Source organism: Asterias rubens, chromosome 1 (genome assembly GCF_902459465.1).
Source record: "Asterias rubens chromosome 1, eAstRub1.3, whole genome shotgun sequence".
NCBI lineage: Eukaryota > Metazoa > Echinodermata > Asteroidea > Forcipulatida > Asteriidae > Asterias > Asterias rubens.
In genome coordinates, this window is record NC_047062.1 from 25,887,059 (window position 1) to 25,905,008 (window position 17,950).

Sequence of the window (17,950 nt, forward strand, 5' to 3'; positions counted from 1 at the left end):
CCATACAAATATTTGTATCCATGCAAAGGGTTCAGGAAAGTGCACTTTTACACTTGGTCCATCAGAGACGGACATCAAGCAACTATTTCTTGTTTACTGAGCAATCATAAATGGAAAACATGCGAGGAATGGGACAGTATGACCCGGTTTATACTTGATCCAGAAAGGTAGATCAGACCCAAGTATGGTTCTGCAATGTGGCTTAACAGCTGATGCAAATGCACAACAGCAGGATCAGACCGGAGCACAATTTCATAAGGCTGCTTATAAGCAAAACATTTTGCTTACAGATTTTGTACTTAATTAGCAAGAATTAGCTGGATACCAGTAAATGGTGCAAGTGACATGGTATTTTGGCTGGTAACCTTTTTCTGGTAAGCTTACTTTGTTGTGCTTATAAGCATGTCAGCTCTATGAAATTAGGCCCTTGCTCAAGATCCTGCATTTTCAATCCACATTTTGAGGAGGGTTGACCCCCTGCAAATAAATGATGGATCAGATTCAGCAAAGTGGATTTCAGAAATAAGTGTAAATGCAAAGGTGGATCAGACAACGCAATTCAGTGTGGTCATTTCCAGTCATGCTACATGTACATGAATAGGAAACCAATGAAGAGATAACATAGCTGGAGTAATTGGTTCATGTTTTCTTAACTTGTGATTACGTCTGTCTACTTTTTAATGTGATGAATTGTTTGTTCTTAACTTTAATATGCAGGGCCCAAATGGAAACCAGTTCTTTATACTGATTTGGCTCACCCTGGGTAAATACAGGAAATAAATAAACAAAAAAACTTGGTAATGAGACGAGCCGCTGAGTTTTGAATGATGTGGAGTTTTTGAAGCTGCGAGTCAGGCGATATATGTAGATGTATGTGGGGTTAAAATGTGAGTTACATGTACTCTAGAACTGTCATTATGAACATTTAAATTTAAGATTGGCAGCTTGGGAATAATCAGCTGGCTATAGAAAGGCACAACAGGAAAAGTATTTTGTGATAAACAGGAAGATAAATTTATTACGATTTACGAACATACAAATTGATTTTGGGATTGCCCTGACAAATGTCAATGTTTTGCAGTCATGTTTCTTGACGGGTACATGTACGTGTACGATTCCTGTGTGTAATTTGTCAAGTTGACAAATTATAATTTAATGACGGGAACTTTGTATTTAAGTATTGAACATCCTGTGATGTTAAACATTGCCAGTCAATTAGAAATGGCTGCCAAGTCATCAATGTTAAATCAAAACTAAGAATAAATATTTTGAATGAGTTTTTGGCCTTTTACTTACCAAATGGGTGAAACAAGCTGAAACTTTTTCAAGTTTTAAATTTTACTTCTTTACTTTTGTTAGTTTCAACCTAAAAATTTACAATCGTTTGTATACATATATTGATTCACGATGTATTTCTATTTGTTTCTCATTGACTCTTAACAAAAACCTAACTGTTTACATAACCAAAGACAGTAATTTTGACTTCATCTCTTTCATGCTCAACCTCGTTCTAAATGTCCCAGATTAAACAAAAACCTCAATTGATTGAGGAACAAGAAATAGAAATATCATTGTTCAGAATCAGGCCTGATAGGGTATTCCTGTAAGAACAAGGCTGCATTATAAAACACAATAAACACATTTCAATTAAAACACCCAAAGTATCAATACCATAATTTGAAGGAGTTTTCTCAGATACATCCTTTTACAAGAGAACCATTATTATTTACAAATTCCTTCCCGGTTCTTGGTGCCCGTCAAAAAGTCCTTTCCAGGGTACATCAAGAACCATATGAACAAAGACAACGTTGCATGGAAGCAGTTTGCTCCGTTGTTTAAAGGACCCCACAAGTGCTGGTTTGAAAGACAACCCCCTCCCCAAACACAATTATCTACCCAATACATTGAGAACTTCACTTTGATTTCCCATTGCTTGGACTTTCGATTATCACTGTCTATCCAAACCAATAAAAACAATTATTGCCAAACTACATACAATGGATCTCTTATGTTATCATCCTCAATAGGTGGACACGGCTCAAAAGTCTCAACAACAGAGGGCAGCAGATAGACCTCATGGCCGTCCAAAGCAGGCAACAAAAAGAAAAACAGAAAAAGAAAAAAGAAAAAAACACACCAAAATGAATCCTTTGATCATCAAACAACACAGTGGATCTCAATTATATTACCATCCTTGATAAATGTCATTAGGTGGACACAGCTCAAAACACTAAACAACAGAGGGCAGCAGATAAACCTCATGGGCTTCAAGAGCAGAATGACAGAAAGAAGAAAAAAAGAGGAACCCAAAACCAAAATGTATCCGTCACACGGACAGATTTTAATCCAACAAAACTGAGAAGGAACCTAAAATTTACTTGAGTATCACGCATTCTGGAAGCTAGGGTAGGCTTTCAAAACCGGAATGAAACAAGCACAAACACGACTCTAATTTGATTCCTTTAGCATAAGTTAATTGAAGCGGAAACTCTGCTCACTCCCACCCAAATCCCGACCCAATCCCACCCACACACTTAAACATGTTCACAACATGATGGCGAATGAATTAAGAACATTTCGAACTGTCGAATGTGACTCAAGTTTCAATTCTAATTAACATCACTGGTGGAAGATGTTTACTATTTGGACAAATCTTAAATGCACCATCAATTCCACTCAAGTTTATCTGGCATCACATCCCAGGGCTAGAATTTGGGTTGAGAAGCCACAAGACCGCAGCGCTTGTCAATGCTCGATGCTTGTAGCTCAAAATATTAACCGGACCAAATTGTTGTGTACAAGATAGTACAAGAAGTGAAAAGAAAAAAATTCCTACACCTGTACATACGTAGGTCCAAGTCTGTCTGAAAGTGGGACGAAAAATCTTACCCAAAGTTCAAATGGTGGAAAGTGCAACATTTGTCGACATCAAATGTGAAGTCAAATTACAAATGAATGGGTCTGTCTTTAAGAAGTTTGTTGTACTATTAATGATGTAAAGATCCATCAAATTGTTTCAGCACAATGCACTTAATAAATATATTTTCTGTAACTATTAGGCTACAGTTGTTACTTTGGGGTGCGTTCGTTTAGCTTCCCTGGGTCGACCCCGGTGTGTGGCGTGTTTTTTTTCCAGGACAAACGTGTGCAGATAATTACCCACGTTCGTCCTGGAAGAAAAAAAAACACGCCACACAACGGGGTCGACCCCGGGAAGCTAAACGAACGCACTCTAAGATTGCCTCTAAGGACGTCTTACACTTCAACTCACGATGGTACCTCGATCCAGCCAGAAGCCGTGGCCGTCAATTCGGACACCGTTTATTCCATTAACATTATCACTAACAACCAGGGCCCAATGTCATATCATAGAGCTGCTTTTAAAAGCAGAAAATATTGCTTAACAAGTTTATGCTTGGCAAAAAAAAGAGCAAGATACCAGTCACAAATTGTACATGTGACTTGGTAATTTGGCCGGTAACCCTGTTCTGGTGAGCATAGTCATGTTGTGCTTAGCAACTTTTAGTGAAATTGGACGCAGTTCAATTCCAACACTATTCTTAAGCAATACTTTTCGATGAAACCAGTGGTTCTTATTTAACAACCCACCCCCCTTCCAACAACCCACTCAAGTTTGGCAGCGGTGCCAAGGAGCACCAGAGTGGGATATGAGTCACCCTAGCCAGGTCAGGTACCTACAAACACACACCTTTCCCGAGCTAAGACTCTTTCCCACCGAAAACTTGGCTGAACCTCCCCCCTTGCATCGAGAGGCACATGTGCCGCAGACAGGGGTTTTATTTCCGCCCACATATTTCACTGTGGTTTTCGCAGCCTAAGAATAACCAGCACTAAGCAGCAGGAAAATCAATTCCATTTTTAACTTTCTCAAAAAATTGTACGGCTTCCTCTATATCCTGTTCGTGACACAAAACACTAAGTGATTTATATTTTGATTTCAAGGGCGGTCAGACTCAACAGTGTTTCAAATACCTTGTTTACCACATGAAAAGGGCTGTTCTTTTGTTTTCCTACATGTACATGTATGTGTGAGTACCAGACACCATCACCAAAGACACAAATCTCAATATAAACGAGACCCAACAACTCATGAGGGATAAAGCAACCTGGCACCATTTCATCAAAGCAGCTTCCAAGGACGAAAGATGATAATGATGATGTGAGAGTAAAAATGCTACACCTGTTTAAAGAAATACATTTTTCCAGGCCACCTCATTGGTTGATCCTTATGATAAAAGTCACATCAATTGACCATGGAGCTAACCTGAATTCACCACACAGCCAAGGGCAAGGCCATGTGTGTGTCCAGATGAAGTCCATACATGTGGTTATGTATTGGAAGAGTTGCGACATAAAAATGACGTGTTTTTCGTTGGTCACGTGGATACTAGAGGGTGGCACGGTTGGCTTGTGCGTAAAGCGCTCGCCTCTCACCAAGGTGACCCCGGTTCGATTCCCGGTCGGGGCCATATGTGAGTTGAGTTGTGCGTTGGTTCTCTGCTGTGCCACGAGGGTTTTCCAGACTATCCGGTTTTCCTCCCTCAGGAAAAAAATCAAACACTTTCGATCTTGGCTGTGCTCCGTGGTCATAATGGGTTGATGTGGCTGGCAGCTGAATGCGCCCTTGCATGCCTGCTTCTCGAACACGTTGTAGCCGCGTCCTTCGCAATTCAGCTCTTAGCTGCGAGTAAGGACGATTAGCCCCCCAAATTATTATTATTATTTTCGGTCCAAAAGTAGCAAACAGTAGTCTAGTCTGGCACTGTGTGCACATAAATGCTTATGCTTCAATGATAGCTGCCAGTTGTCGGAACTCTTTTGTCAAGATAATTGTTATACCGCCCTCCTGTGTTGGTAACTACATTAGCAGTTGCCAAGTCGGCAGCCATTATTGAAGTGTGCTCTTAAACTGATCGTTTTGAACCTGACCGATGATTACAAACAACTATAGAAGTGTGTTTTATATCCATTAATTAACTTTAAATAACATCTTCCAATACACAGCTCTGAGCATGTCCATCTCAACGCCTCATTGACATCGCCATCCTCAATCTAATTTTACGGCCAATGTTTCCATAAATACAGTCGAACGGGGTCAATTAAAGCTTGAATAATGACCTGCTTTCTCACTGTCTAAAGAAGGCATGAGTAATGGGGCATGACATGACTTACCTCTGGGTACAAGGGATGGAATGCAACATCAGAGACGACATCCGTGTGTCCTGACAGCTTCTGAATATAGGTACCAGCTCGGACATCAAATATATACGCCTAAACAAAGAGAGCCAACAAGAAAATGGTGAAGATTAACAAAAATACATCAATGATTTAGCAGTAAATTTTGTTTAAGCAATGCTCAATTAGTTTTCACTTGATGTCTTTATATTGCAACTAAAAAATCACAAGTCTTATTTAGCGCACGTATCTACCAACAAGGTACTCAAGGGGCTTAGTGTATGTTTAAAATACAGAAAGAGAGTTGGCATTTCTAACTTTCAATAAAAAGTTATGAATTTTCAAAGTTTTAAGGTTTTTTTTTTTTTTTTTTTTACCAGGTCAGTGTTCTTTGCACTTGCAGTTTATTAAACTGAGTAAAATACATAAACTAAGATAAAGGTTCTGTGACCTCTCCATCTCCCTCCCCCGAATCTAGCCCCGTCTCAAACTTCAAGTATAGGCCTATGCCAAAAGAAAAGGTTGTCAACCTCCGATATTTTAGGAAGTCATTCTGTCTCTATTAAACACATTCTCCAACATGTCCAAACAGGAAGTTCAGGTTCCCCCACACCCATGACAACAAACTCATCCACAATCATCAACAGCTTTCTCAAATTATAAACCCACTCAAATAATATATCAGATACTGGCTAAATCCCTAATGCACTGATGAGACAATTGCCTAACCAATGGAGGTCAACCCTCCGGGCATTACTCCAATGCCGACCTACACATATGTGGGCCACAGGTACCCGATATTATTGTGGTTATTAGATTCTTGTTCTCGTTTTTCTTAGGGGGGGGGGGTACACAATATGGCTTTGATTTTAAACAGTCGTGAACAATTCAGATGGGGGAAATAATATTCTTGATTGCCTAGCTGCGCACTGAATTCAACCCACCTGTTATAAGATTTATTCCATGGACAACAAAACAAAACCAACATCACTCCTACTTGCTCATTATTTTAAGAATATCAAATGTATTTTGGATGTTGCTTTATTGAAGAGGCAGTGAAAAATTGAGCTGTGGAATCACATATATTTATTTCTTGTCCCAGGTAGTATCGTCAACTTGGGTGTGATTGCTGGCTACACAGCAGGTAACTGAGACTTGACCCCGATCAAAGATATTGACAAAATGGGGAGACCGCCAACATAGGGCTAGATTAGATAGCTCAGTTGGTAGAGCACTTGTTTTTTAATCTGGAGGTTGTTGGTTCAAATCCTGCTCCGGTCAATTTGTCTTTGTTCAACCCCGAATAATTAAACCGTATTTGTAATAGTACTGAATGTGTATTGGTCATTCTGATTTTATCGGTCGCTCTGAATTTGTGTTGGTCTTTCTGATTTCATCGCGGCTGAGGATCACTGAAGCTAAAAGTCAAACTATGATAGCGGCACCCTCTATTGTTGAAACTGGTCCATTTTATGAGAATAAAGGATAGTGTGTGACGCATTCTTTAGTTGGAATTGATCCTTGCGAAGGTCTTGGAACCAAGACAAGCAATCCAGTGGAACGCCGTAACGCTCCGCTGGACCATGACATTGTAACATCTGTACACAAGAGAATATCCACAATGGCATTTTAATCATTCAAGCGTTTGTCTCACAGGGTTGATGGTTTCAAAGCAGCCCATCAGAAAACTGGCAAGCAACATCGATATGAGAAAAAAAGGTTTCAAAGCGGTGAGAAAGAAAGTTTGACGGTGTAATGGCGGGAACCCCGCAGAGACTGATGATTCATCACTAAATTAGTATCAATCCAATGCTTCTAAGGGTTTGTGATGACTCGGGCCAAGTCACGGCTTTATTTGGGGATGTGGTATTTGTATATTGCAGCATGTTATGAAACTCTTGTCTGGACCGGTCAGTGACTTGCTTTGGGTTCTGTCAGGCACCCCCGGAACAAAGAAATGACAAAATAGGGAGACTGCCAAGACCAGGCATGATATTTGTTTGAATAAAGTAGACACATTTCACAAGGCCTGACGTACATGTACACATGGTGTACTACAGGCTGTAACAAGACTATTCAGTACATTTAATCACATGTTTTCTGATTTTTTTCCAAAGCCACAACAATCAGAAATCAAACTACAGTAAGACGAATATCATGATATGGAAAGGTTTGCGGTAACACCATGTAATGACTATCTCTGAGTTGGGGTGGTTCTGAAAAGAACCGTTGGCTTCAACTCGACGTTTCGATCAGTATGCTCTAATCGGCTTCTAGAGAATATCATGACTGCAACACAGGGCTACATGTAGTATACCTCAATTGGTAGCGCACCAGAATGTTTATCTGAAAGTTGCAGGTTCGAGTCCTGCTCTCCCCATTTAGCCTTCAAGAAAGACTCTGCTAGGGTGGAAACATCAAGCCATTATCTACTTTTTTAATTTATATCATAAACACTCTTGGTTGGTAAGCAGTTTGCAACAGCTTATTTTCTATTTTCTCAAGAGAAAAAAACCTGTCACAAATTTCCCTGTACAATTTGTTCGCTTTATAACGGAACCCTCAAGTTGTTATAAAGACCCTTGTTCAATATAGCTGAGATACTAAAAAAGACATTCATGGGAACTACAGCATGTAAAACATGTCTATTGGGACATCTGTCAGAAAACATTTTCCGTTTTGGGGTTTGGTTTTTTTCCTTGTTGCCAATCGAAACAGTACATGTACTTACACCAGGACAGTCTGCAAGAGTCTTTGTGTGGGTCTACCAACCCTAGGGAAATGAACCATACTCCCAAACCGCATTCCCCCAAATTACTTCAAGATAAAGGTATTTAAGATAAGCCCGGTTCATAATTCCTCAAATGCGAATGGATATGAATTTTGACGTCACAAATTCGCAATGAATAATTCGCATCAGTTGACTTGTGCTCAACTCGTGCAAAACATTCAATACAATGGCAGCCATGTGACGACGAAATTTGCTTTGTATTCGCATTCGCATGAAGTATGAACCGGGCTAATGTGGTGAATTAATTATCAACATGTACAAGGCTTGGTGTGTGTGTGGGGGGGGGGGGGGAGTGTATCACTACAATCCGAACTTACAGTGTAGTACTGAATTGTCTGACGTATAATGTGTCTGCCCCTAATTATCACGTATAGGAAATCAGCAATGACAATCGACTGGCTTCCACTGGAAGAAAGCCATCGATTTCAGACAAAGTTCCGTATGTATGAGCCTTTCTATTGTATTGGGAGGATTTGTCACTGAATCCTCTTGAAATTGGTCTCCTTACAAGAAGTGACAATCACTTCAAGGGAAGGTGCCACCTGTGTCTAGGGTCTAGGGTGGCTGAAGTAGTTCACACATTGCACTTTCACTGCTTGATAGTTGGTTCTAGTGCCTAAAATGTGTCACCAACGATTGTAGAGGTAAATTTTTAGATGTCTCAATACTGTAGATCTGAATATCATGAGTATGAACGGAATGTTTGAATGATAAAGGAACTTCTTGACATTGAAAAACAGAATATTGTACATGTTTATGTATCTAAAATGGTTGAATTTACTGATGATATAATGAACCTTTGATTAAATTAATATAATTAAATATTTGAATAGCTGAATTTCTCAATGTTTGAATAAATGAAGATCGTGAATATATTGAACTACATCATGAACACCTTGATGACACTGGACACCTTTGGTAATTGTCAAAGACCAGCCAGGTACCACTAATTGTCAATTATCTACTTTTCTTATTAAGATTTGCAAGATCGGGAAATCCGCGTTAAAGGCATAGACACCTTTGGTAATTGTCAAAGACCATTGTCTCACTTGGTGAATCTCGACATATCAAATAACTCAGTGAATTTCTAGATGTTCTGAATAACTAAAAGCAATCCCTTTGCCAATGTACACCACTGAGCTGATTAAATGTATAGTATAAACAAACTTGAGATTTTTAGAGATCTGAAAGGTTTGAAGGTCATTGTATATAATATAAGTGAGATGTGTAACTTATAGATAGTGAAATATGTAGAGATCCCCCTGCTTGTGAATTCCAGTAGAAAGCGATCTAAGTCTCTGCGGTTGTAAACAAATGTAACCCCAGGCACTGTGAACTTTACCCATATTTTCTCTGACACCCAATTTCAAACGAGGCGAATTAACGGCGTGTAAAAACCACGTCCAAGGCGCCAAATATCGGCTGGTTGTCCTGGACTAATTTTGACAAATTGCCTTTAGATGTGTAGTGAATTGATATCCTTATAATCACAAAATTTAGATTTTCCTTAAAGGCACTGGACACTATTGGTAATTACTCAAAATAAACTGTAGCATAAAAGACTTACTTGGTAACAAGCAATTGAGAGCTGTTGATAGTATAAAACAATGCAAATTCGATGACCAATTGAGCTAAAATTTTCACAGGTTGGTTTGAAGTAACGTAGTTTTTGAGAAAGAGGTAATTTCTCACTCAAAAAATAAAAGACTTCAGTTGTTCAAGCTTTTTATTATGCTCTTGTTCTCTTGCAAATTCGATGACCAATTGAGCCAAAATTTTTCACAGGTTTGTTATTTTATGCATATTGTTGACAATTACCAAACGTGTCCTCACAGGCTCAACCACTGCAATTGATGACCCCTTTTCCATGTCCCACATTTCAAACATTCTACATGTACCTGCGAGAGCGTCTTACCAGGAAATCAACACTAACTCCAGGCAGGAAGGCACCACGACAACTGTGATTGCAAAATCCTTCCACAAAAAAAAAAAAAACAAGCGCTCAACCTTGCTTCCTCGAGCACTTCAAAATATCCGTCTCATGTTTTTTTCCGCAACGCTGGCTCAGACTCTCCGTCTCCAGTAGGAGGTTAAACGCAATCACATTAGTTAATGTGACAACATTCGCCCGGTTCCTGCTATTGCCTCTGATGAGGCCATCAACAGGCCGTTAAGACACTAATAACCTAACACATCCTCAATCTTTTAAGTTGGAGAGGGAGGGGGTGAGATTGAATGAAACGCTTCCCTAATACATGTAGCTCATTGAAAAGACTACACCCCTACGTTAAGACATCCCTATGTTTTGAGACCGCTATGTTCCACCACCCCTAGTGAATCTTCTAAATCTTAATCACTAACCCTAACTCTGACCCTAACCCTAACACTAACACTACATTTAAAACTCTAACACTAACCTAACCCTAACCCTAACCCCATCTCTGACCCTAACCCTAACCATATCACTAACCCTAACTCTTACCCTAACCCTAACCATAACCCTTACTCCGACCCTTACCCTAACCCTATAACCCTACCACTAACCCTCACTGTTACTCTAACACTATATTCCTAGACCGAACCCTAACCATTACACTAGCGTGTAAATCATAAGGGGTTTTCTAAAAATAGGGGTGTTGGAACACAGGGGAGTGGGAATATAGAGCAGTCGCTGTTCAAAAGATACACATTATACGGTGTATGGGATTTGAGGCATTGCATGGAGGTAGAACCTCCATGCTCAGAGTAGATTTTCAGAATTCGGGAGATTTCCCAGCTCTGAAAAGAACTGTCCTGCTTTTTAACTACTACCTGGGGCCAGTTTCATAGAGCTGCTTAAGCAAAACAAATGCTTAAGCACACAAAAAAAACTTGATTATTTTACACATGTTACTGGCCAAAATTTCATGCCATATACATTGCTTGTGACTGGTATTTAGCTGTTGTGTACATAGCTTAACAATTGAGTGGAGTCTTGGCCGGTAATCTGATTTTACTAAGCAAGGATATTTTTGCTGAAGCGAAATTTTGTGCTTAAGCAGCTCTATGAAATTGGGCCCAGGTCGGAAGGTAGGAAATCGGTTGGAACTATAGTGGATCTAGGGGACTTCTTGTTATTAACTTGACTACCACGGAGTGAATTCTTAATCAGTCTCAACCTTTTGACTAGCTTGCTCTATGCTCTAGTCATCGGCAAACCAAACATACACATTAACCTGACACGGGGGTTGGGGGCTCATGGCTCTCGAGGAATGAAAGTGGATCTGTGCATCTGGGATTGCCAATCTTACTCAAACATGTCTCCTCAATTACAGACAAGAATCCGTCTAGATGTTTAAACCCCCTCACCTAGCAGACATGTCGACTCCAGATAAACATCGTCGTTGCATGATCTCGCTTTGAATGTAGCCACATTCGCGAGGACCGCTCTCAAAACTTTCAAGAAACGGAAACCCCAACAAAATTATCCGTTTTTATCTTGACATGCCCAGCCACCGAGAATGCAATCTCATCAGATAGAGATTTTATCAGTCGGATAAAACAAATACTGTGTTGAAATCAAGGAATGACATGTTAGAGTGTTACTCACTGATTTATCTTCGGAGCCAGATGCAATGTACTTGGCACAGGGGCTGACTGTTAGCCTGCAGCGATGGGCTCTATTCATGTGGCCTTCAAACCGCCTGACACACCTACAAAGTTAACAAGATCCAATAAATCAATGCTTTTATTCAAGGACACATGCTTAACCTCTCCTTGTGGTTTAACCCACTTCATTTCTCGTATGTAACAAGTTCTCAACAAAGAATGAACAAGGCATTGGCTACATTTGCCCTTAACAGTGGTCCGCTGGCCAAAATCCAGTTAAAATACCAGAGAACCAATCAAAATTCAATCTGGGTGTCTAGTTCAGTGTTGCAAAGCATCACCATTTCATTCGAAGAATGAACTTGTGAAAAAGCTGGTGAAAATGTCAAGCTAACTGGTCCTGCTGGCAGGTCACTTAATAAAATTAAAGGCAAACTCAGTCCAAAATAAAGAATACATGTAGGTGCAATGTCAATAAATAATAATAATAATAATAATAATAATAATAATAATCACTCTTATACAGCGCATTTCACAAACCGTATCAATGCGCTTTACATCAATGGTAGTGAGGCTGAGCCTTAACCACAAATTCATAGCCATTGCCTTGTTCTCTCTAACATGTCTAACACCAATAAGCAATAGAGATTCTCCACAAACCAAAAGTGGTTCAAACTATTCTACACTTTTTTCTCATGTTTGTTTACTAATTTTAATAGAAATTGGGTCCAAAAAGATGGGAAAAAGGAGGAAAAAAGATTGTCGTACCAAAGTAAACTACTGTGGTACAAAATGTAACAGCAACATTTAAAGACGCTGGACACTATTGGTAATTGTCAAAGACCAGTCTTCCCACTTAGTCTATCTCAACATATGCATAAAATAACAGACCTGTGAAAATTTGAGCTCAATTGGTCATCGGAGTTGTGAGATAACTATAAAAGAAAAAAACACCCTTGTCACATGAAGTTGTGTGCTTTCATATGCTTGATTTCGAGACCTCAAACTCTAAACTTGAGGTCTCGAAATCAAATTCGTGGAAAATTACTTCTTTCTCGAAAACTACTTCACTTCAGAGGGAGCCGTTTCTCACAATGTTTTATACCCTCTCCCCATTACTCATTACCAAGTAAATTTATAGGCTAATAATTATTTTGAGTAATTACCAATAGTGTCCACAGCCATTAAACAAAAAACATAAAATGTATGTCAAAACTGAAGCAGCTCTCTGGCTAGTGATTCACATCCACATTCTGACAATTACAACGATTTATAAACAAATCTGAGTACATTTTTCCTGTTTGCTCCAACAGCGATTAAATGTAAGTTTCAACTTCCCGAGATTGGAATCTTTTTGGTAACATAGTTTCTATGTACCAGAAAACATTCACTTATTCACTTCCTACATGGGATTATAGCATGTAACCTTATACACAACCATGGCTTTAATAAGGATGATGCCTCCATGTGCAAAGGTAGTAAACAATGTTCTTTTGAATTGAATTGAACCATTTTGCTTTTGGTTTTTGGAATCGTTTGATTGTTTACACGGTTAAAAAGTGGTCGCACTTTTTAGATGTCACAGAAAATCTAGAGCGATAATGTCTAAGAAGGAAGAATGATCCGTACTTGGAATACGCAGTCTGAGAGATGCTACTGACTGACTGACAGTAAAAATATATGATAATATTGAAGTCTTATATAGCGCACGTATCTACCAAACAAGGTACTCAAGGCGCTGAGTATAATCAAACTTTCAGAAAGATAGGTTATTGCAGTGATGAATTCTGAGACCCAAATATTTAGCACCTTATAAGGGTTTACAAGGTGCTACGGAGCATACAGCAGCCACAGCCAGGAACACCGGGGTGAACCCCTTCTCTTTTCGAAAAGTGCACTGGGTTCTTTAACATGCGTTGCACAACACATGGGACCAACGGCTTTACGTCCCATCCGAAGGACGAAGCAATGGTTAAGTGTCTTGCTTAAGGACACAAGTGTCACGGCTTGGGAATCGAACCCACACTCTGCTGATCAGAAACACCAGAGTTTGAATTTGGTGCTCTTCGGTGCTCTTATCTGCTCGGCCAGGACACTCCAACAAATAGTAACACTTCTCAGATTCAAATTGGGGGGCATGAAAATGAGAGCTGAAATCTTTTTACATAATCACATTACTTCAAAGTGAAACAATTCCTAAAATGCTTTGCACTATCGAAAGCTGCTTTACTTCTAACCTAGACTTGTGGACAAATCGTACAATGTCTGTCACGGTGAAAGTGTTACTACTCTATTCTGAATCTCCCTGCGATTCCCACGGTATTCTCGCGAGACTGCTTGCCCCGCTAGACTTTTGCTCTCTCGACTACGGTCCCATTTAACAAGTAGAAAACGGCAACCAGCAGTTCGCGCGAGAGCAGTGATCTCACGAGCGTACCGCCGCAACTCAACTATCTCACCGCGGCAGACCATTAACGACTTGTTGTCCACAAGTCAATTCTAACCCAGTAAATGTATACCTTCCCTTTAACATCATTCAATAAAAAAGAGAAACAAAAACCAAAACTAAAGCAGACTGGAGAGTTGTGTTTGGAACAAAAATGAGTGTTGTACACATATTCGTAATTGCCCCTTTAATTGAAGTGTTTTTACCTAACTTGGTAATTTAGTGTTATCTTTTTATCTAATTGCTTATGTTTCCGTCTATGGGGAACAACATTCAGAAAAGTTCTGCAGTCGTCTTCAAACACTACGTTTTTATCGAGTGTTTTTGTTATCATTTCGAACTGCACATCTCATGTTTCTGTGGGCATCAATCAACAAGCAAAATCACCATGGTTACAAAATGAAGGTCGTCTACACTGAAGGACGACCTGTGCAGTCAGTGACCTACATTTAAAAGGGTCTGTTTATGTTAAGTCATAACTCTGAAATTAAAGTCAATGAAAATTTGCGTGGTAAGAAGTACAGCAGCTTTGGATAGCAAAATGCATTTTTAGAATTATTTCACTTCGATTACCTTTTATCTCCCCCAAAATCTGAAAATAAGAAGCGTTACCGGCACCGGTAACGCTTCTTAGATTATGTGTATTCCTTTTAGGGATTTTTCTTCCTGAGTGGACAAAGTTTCTTCCCGCGCGGACAAAGTCACTCCGGATTTTAGGCTATATCTCAAAAGAACAACCACCTTTTGAAATTAAATTGTCATGGGTTAGTTTTATTTTATGTATCTACATTTATATAGGATTGAAATGTTTGAAAGGTTCCAAAAGCCATTTGTGTACAGACCCGTTAAAGGCACTGAATCCTATTGGTAATTAATAAAAATAAATGTTAGCATAAAAACTGTCTTGGTAATGAGCAACGGAGAGCTGTTGATAGTATAAAACATTGTGAGAAATGGCTCCTTCTGAAGTAATGTAGTTTTTGAGAAAGAGGTAATTTCGCACTCAATTTTTGTCATGCTTTGAAGCCTTGTCTAGGCATCTGAAAGCACACAAATTAATATGTGCAACAAGGTTTTTTTTTGTATTATTCTCTGGCAACTTCGATGACCAATCAAGTCCAAATTTTCACAGATTTGTTATTGTATACATGTGTTCGAATACACCACAGTAAGAAGACTGGTCTTTGACAACTACACAGGTACCAAAGGTGTCCAGTGCCTTTAAGACAGGCATGTTGTTTTGCTGTGCTTTACCTGTTTGTACGAACATCCCACAGCTTGATACTATCTGTCACGGCTGCTGTTGTGAACAGGTCGTAGGCCGACGGTGGATGGCTGACGTAGGCGGAGCCCTGTGAGAGGAAAGCAGAGGGAGGTGAGACGGTGGGGGAAGCAAAGGGGAGCTCTGATGGGGTTTCAAACCACATGGATGTGGGGTTCAGCAGTTTGGAGTCCTGGGTGAGGGTAAAGAATGTGTAGAAAGCGTGGGTTGGTAATGATGTGGGAACTGATCAAATCCACCTGCACCACTAAAACAATTCATATGTCTACGCTTGTTGGTTTTTACAACTGACACAACCTAGACATGCAGCTTTATAATAAATAGACTGTGCAAGGTCTTGGGCGTGTTTCAAACATTGGGACACAATAAAGTGTGCGAGTTTGTTTCCTTCATGCGTTGATGAAGTATGATTGAGGGATTAACAAAGTCCCCAAAATGTTTGAATACTCGCAAGACTTGCACGGTCTATTGACGAAAAATGCAAATGGTCAAACACACTTTTTAAATTTGTTTCTTTGGAAATGAAATATCAGCTAACATACATGTAACAAGGCTGGATGGCTACTCTAAGGTGAGGACTACACAAAACCGTTTGGGGCTATCGACCCAAATCAACTGCAAACGAGGTGCACAGTATTGCCAACTACTCCCAGGACTGAAACGAGGTTACCTTCACAGTCCATAAGGATGTAGGCATGGGTATCATAAACATGATAAACTGGGGTGCTTCAATATTTCTATGGCCCCATTAATGATAGATAAATGAGAAAATCAGCTGAACGCATGTCTACACGACTCTTCAAAGAGGGTTGCAACTTTGCAAATACAAGTGAAGAGAGAAAATTGTCAAGCGCACAAATTTGGAAATTTTTGTTTTTTTGGGCGAGCGGTTTAGTGCATCGGACTCAAGTTCTGGTTGCTGAGTCATCAGGGTGTAGGTTCGAATCCCGGTCATGACACTTGTGTCCTTGAACAAGACTCTAAACTCTAATTGCTTCTCATCACCCAGGGGGTAAATGGGTACCTGTGAGGGCAGAGATGGTTCTTGTGATTGGTTTAGCTTAGTCCACTACATACTTGGTAGCAGAGGCTGTTTACTTGTACTGCCCAAAGAGCCAAGCGAAGATGGTTTAAGGAATGAACTACATGTACATGGTCATGGGACAAGGGGAAATAATGATTGAAACGCAATGATAGCTTTTTTTGGAATTGCGATATACAATGTATAAGAGTAAATTTTTAGTAAAAGGATGACTTCACATTTTCTGATGAGTATTTGACCTCAAAAAGCAAGTTTTTTAAAATAGTTAAAAACCGCTATTTCATCACTCCTCAAAAAAATACTGTCACACACAAAAAGCCATAAAATATGTTAGAAAATGATTGATATGATATTTGCTTGTTATTGACAACTTCCATTTGGATGAAGCGAATCCTTTAGGTTCATTTCTTGTTCCCTGTCAGGCCAGTTTAAAGTCTTGTTTTGATCAGGTTTGTCACTTGAAGCTCATTCATCTTGGCAGGGCATACATTGTACGTGGCTAGAAACTTGCTTTTCGTACTTTGGGGATTTCAACAACCGATACTATGCTTGTGTGTAGTGTATATATAGCTTCTCAAGTTCTAGTCAATTTTTCTTTTGTCATTGCCAAATCATTTAAAATTTACTCAGTAAGTTTCCCTTATTATTTGATATCAAAAATAAAAAGTTGCATCCCCTTTAGGTGACCCCATAATCCTTTTTGAGGTATGGCGGACGTGACAGGAGTGTAGCTGTTTAGTTTGGGTGTATAATTACAAATACACTCAAACCTTGTATGTCCGCCATACCTCAAAATGGCTTATGGATGCTGCATCCCAGGTTGTATCTTAAACTTGGGTGTGATTCTGGTCTACCCACAGATTTAAGCGCTAGTGACAGATTTTACCGCTATATAAGAAACCACTGATATTATCATTATTTAACAAATTAAAGATTCTTACTTCATTTTGGCATATGCAATGCACTGGTCTAGTGTGGGCGTTGGGGAGTATCCGTACACTGCGCCCAACATTCATGTCCAAAATCTCCAGGGACTTGTCAGATCCTGCACACATCACAACATCTGTAGTAAGAGCTATTAAGGAAGTCTATATAAATCACATCAAGGGACTGGGCTCATAAAAGATATCGATGTGGCCGCATTTGTCAAAAGGCCCTTTTCACTTGAGACAATCAGAACTCAACTAAAATCGCATTAATGTGAACATATATAGGATTTGAGGCATTGCATGGTGAGGTATCAATATATATTTGGTTTGCGGTAACACCATGTGTGTATCTACGTGCCAGGTAGAGTTTGTTCTTACAGAACTGTCTTTTTTTATTCTACTACCGCGGAGTAGATGGTTCGGGTGTTCGGGAGACTTCTCAGTTCTGAAAAGAACTGTCCTGCTTTTTAACTATTACCCGGACAGATGGTATAGAAAATAAGCTGAGACTACTACTTTAGCTTATAGGATCGTAATTAACTGTACTACCGCGGGGTGAGTTCTTAAATTGGTCTCAACGTTTTGACTAGCTTGCTTTAGTCATACAATCCAATTGAGTGAAGCCTTAAAAATGTATACTTCTTAAATGAGAATTAAGGACCTTTGTTACATGTGT

General features: G+C 39.5%; 1 protein-coding gene across 1 annotated transcript in view; it reads right to left on the reverse strand.

The window, feature by feature from the left end:
* Nucleotides 1–1,537: 1,537 nt before the first annotated feature.
* Nucleotides 1,538–17,950, reverse strand: part of LOC117290417 (WD repeat-containing protein 27-like) — a 55,576-nt gene continuing 39,163 nt past the window's right edge. Inside the window, exons 20-24 of the mRNA XM_033771856.1 lie at nt 17,287–17,408; nt 15,276–15,373; nt 11,577–11,679; nt 5,194–5,292; nt 1,538–1,615 (exon numbers count right to left, since the gene is read on the reverse strand). Of these exons, the coding sequence (XP_033627747.1) occupies nt 1,538–1,615; nt 5,194–5,292; nt 11,577–11,679; nt 15,276–15,373; nt 17,287–17,408 (500 nt within the window). The remainder of the gene's footprint in view (nt 1,616–5,193; nt 5,293–11,576; nt 11,680–15,275; nt 15,374–17,286; nt 17,409–17,950) is intronic.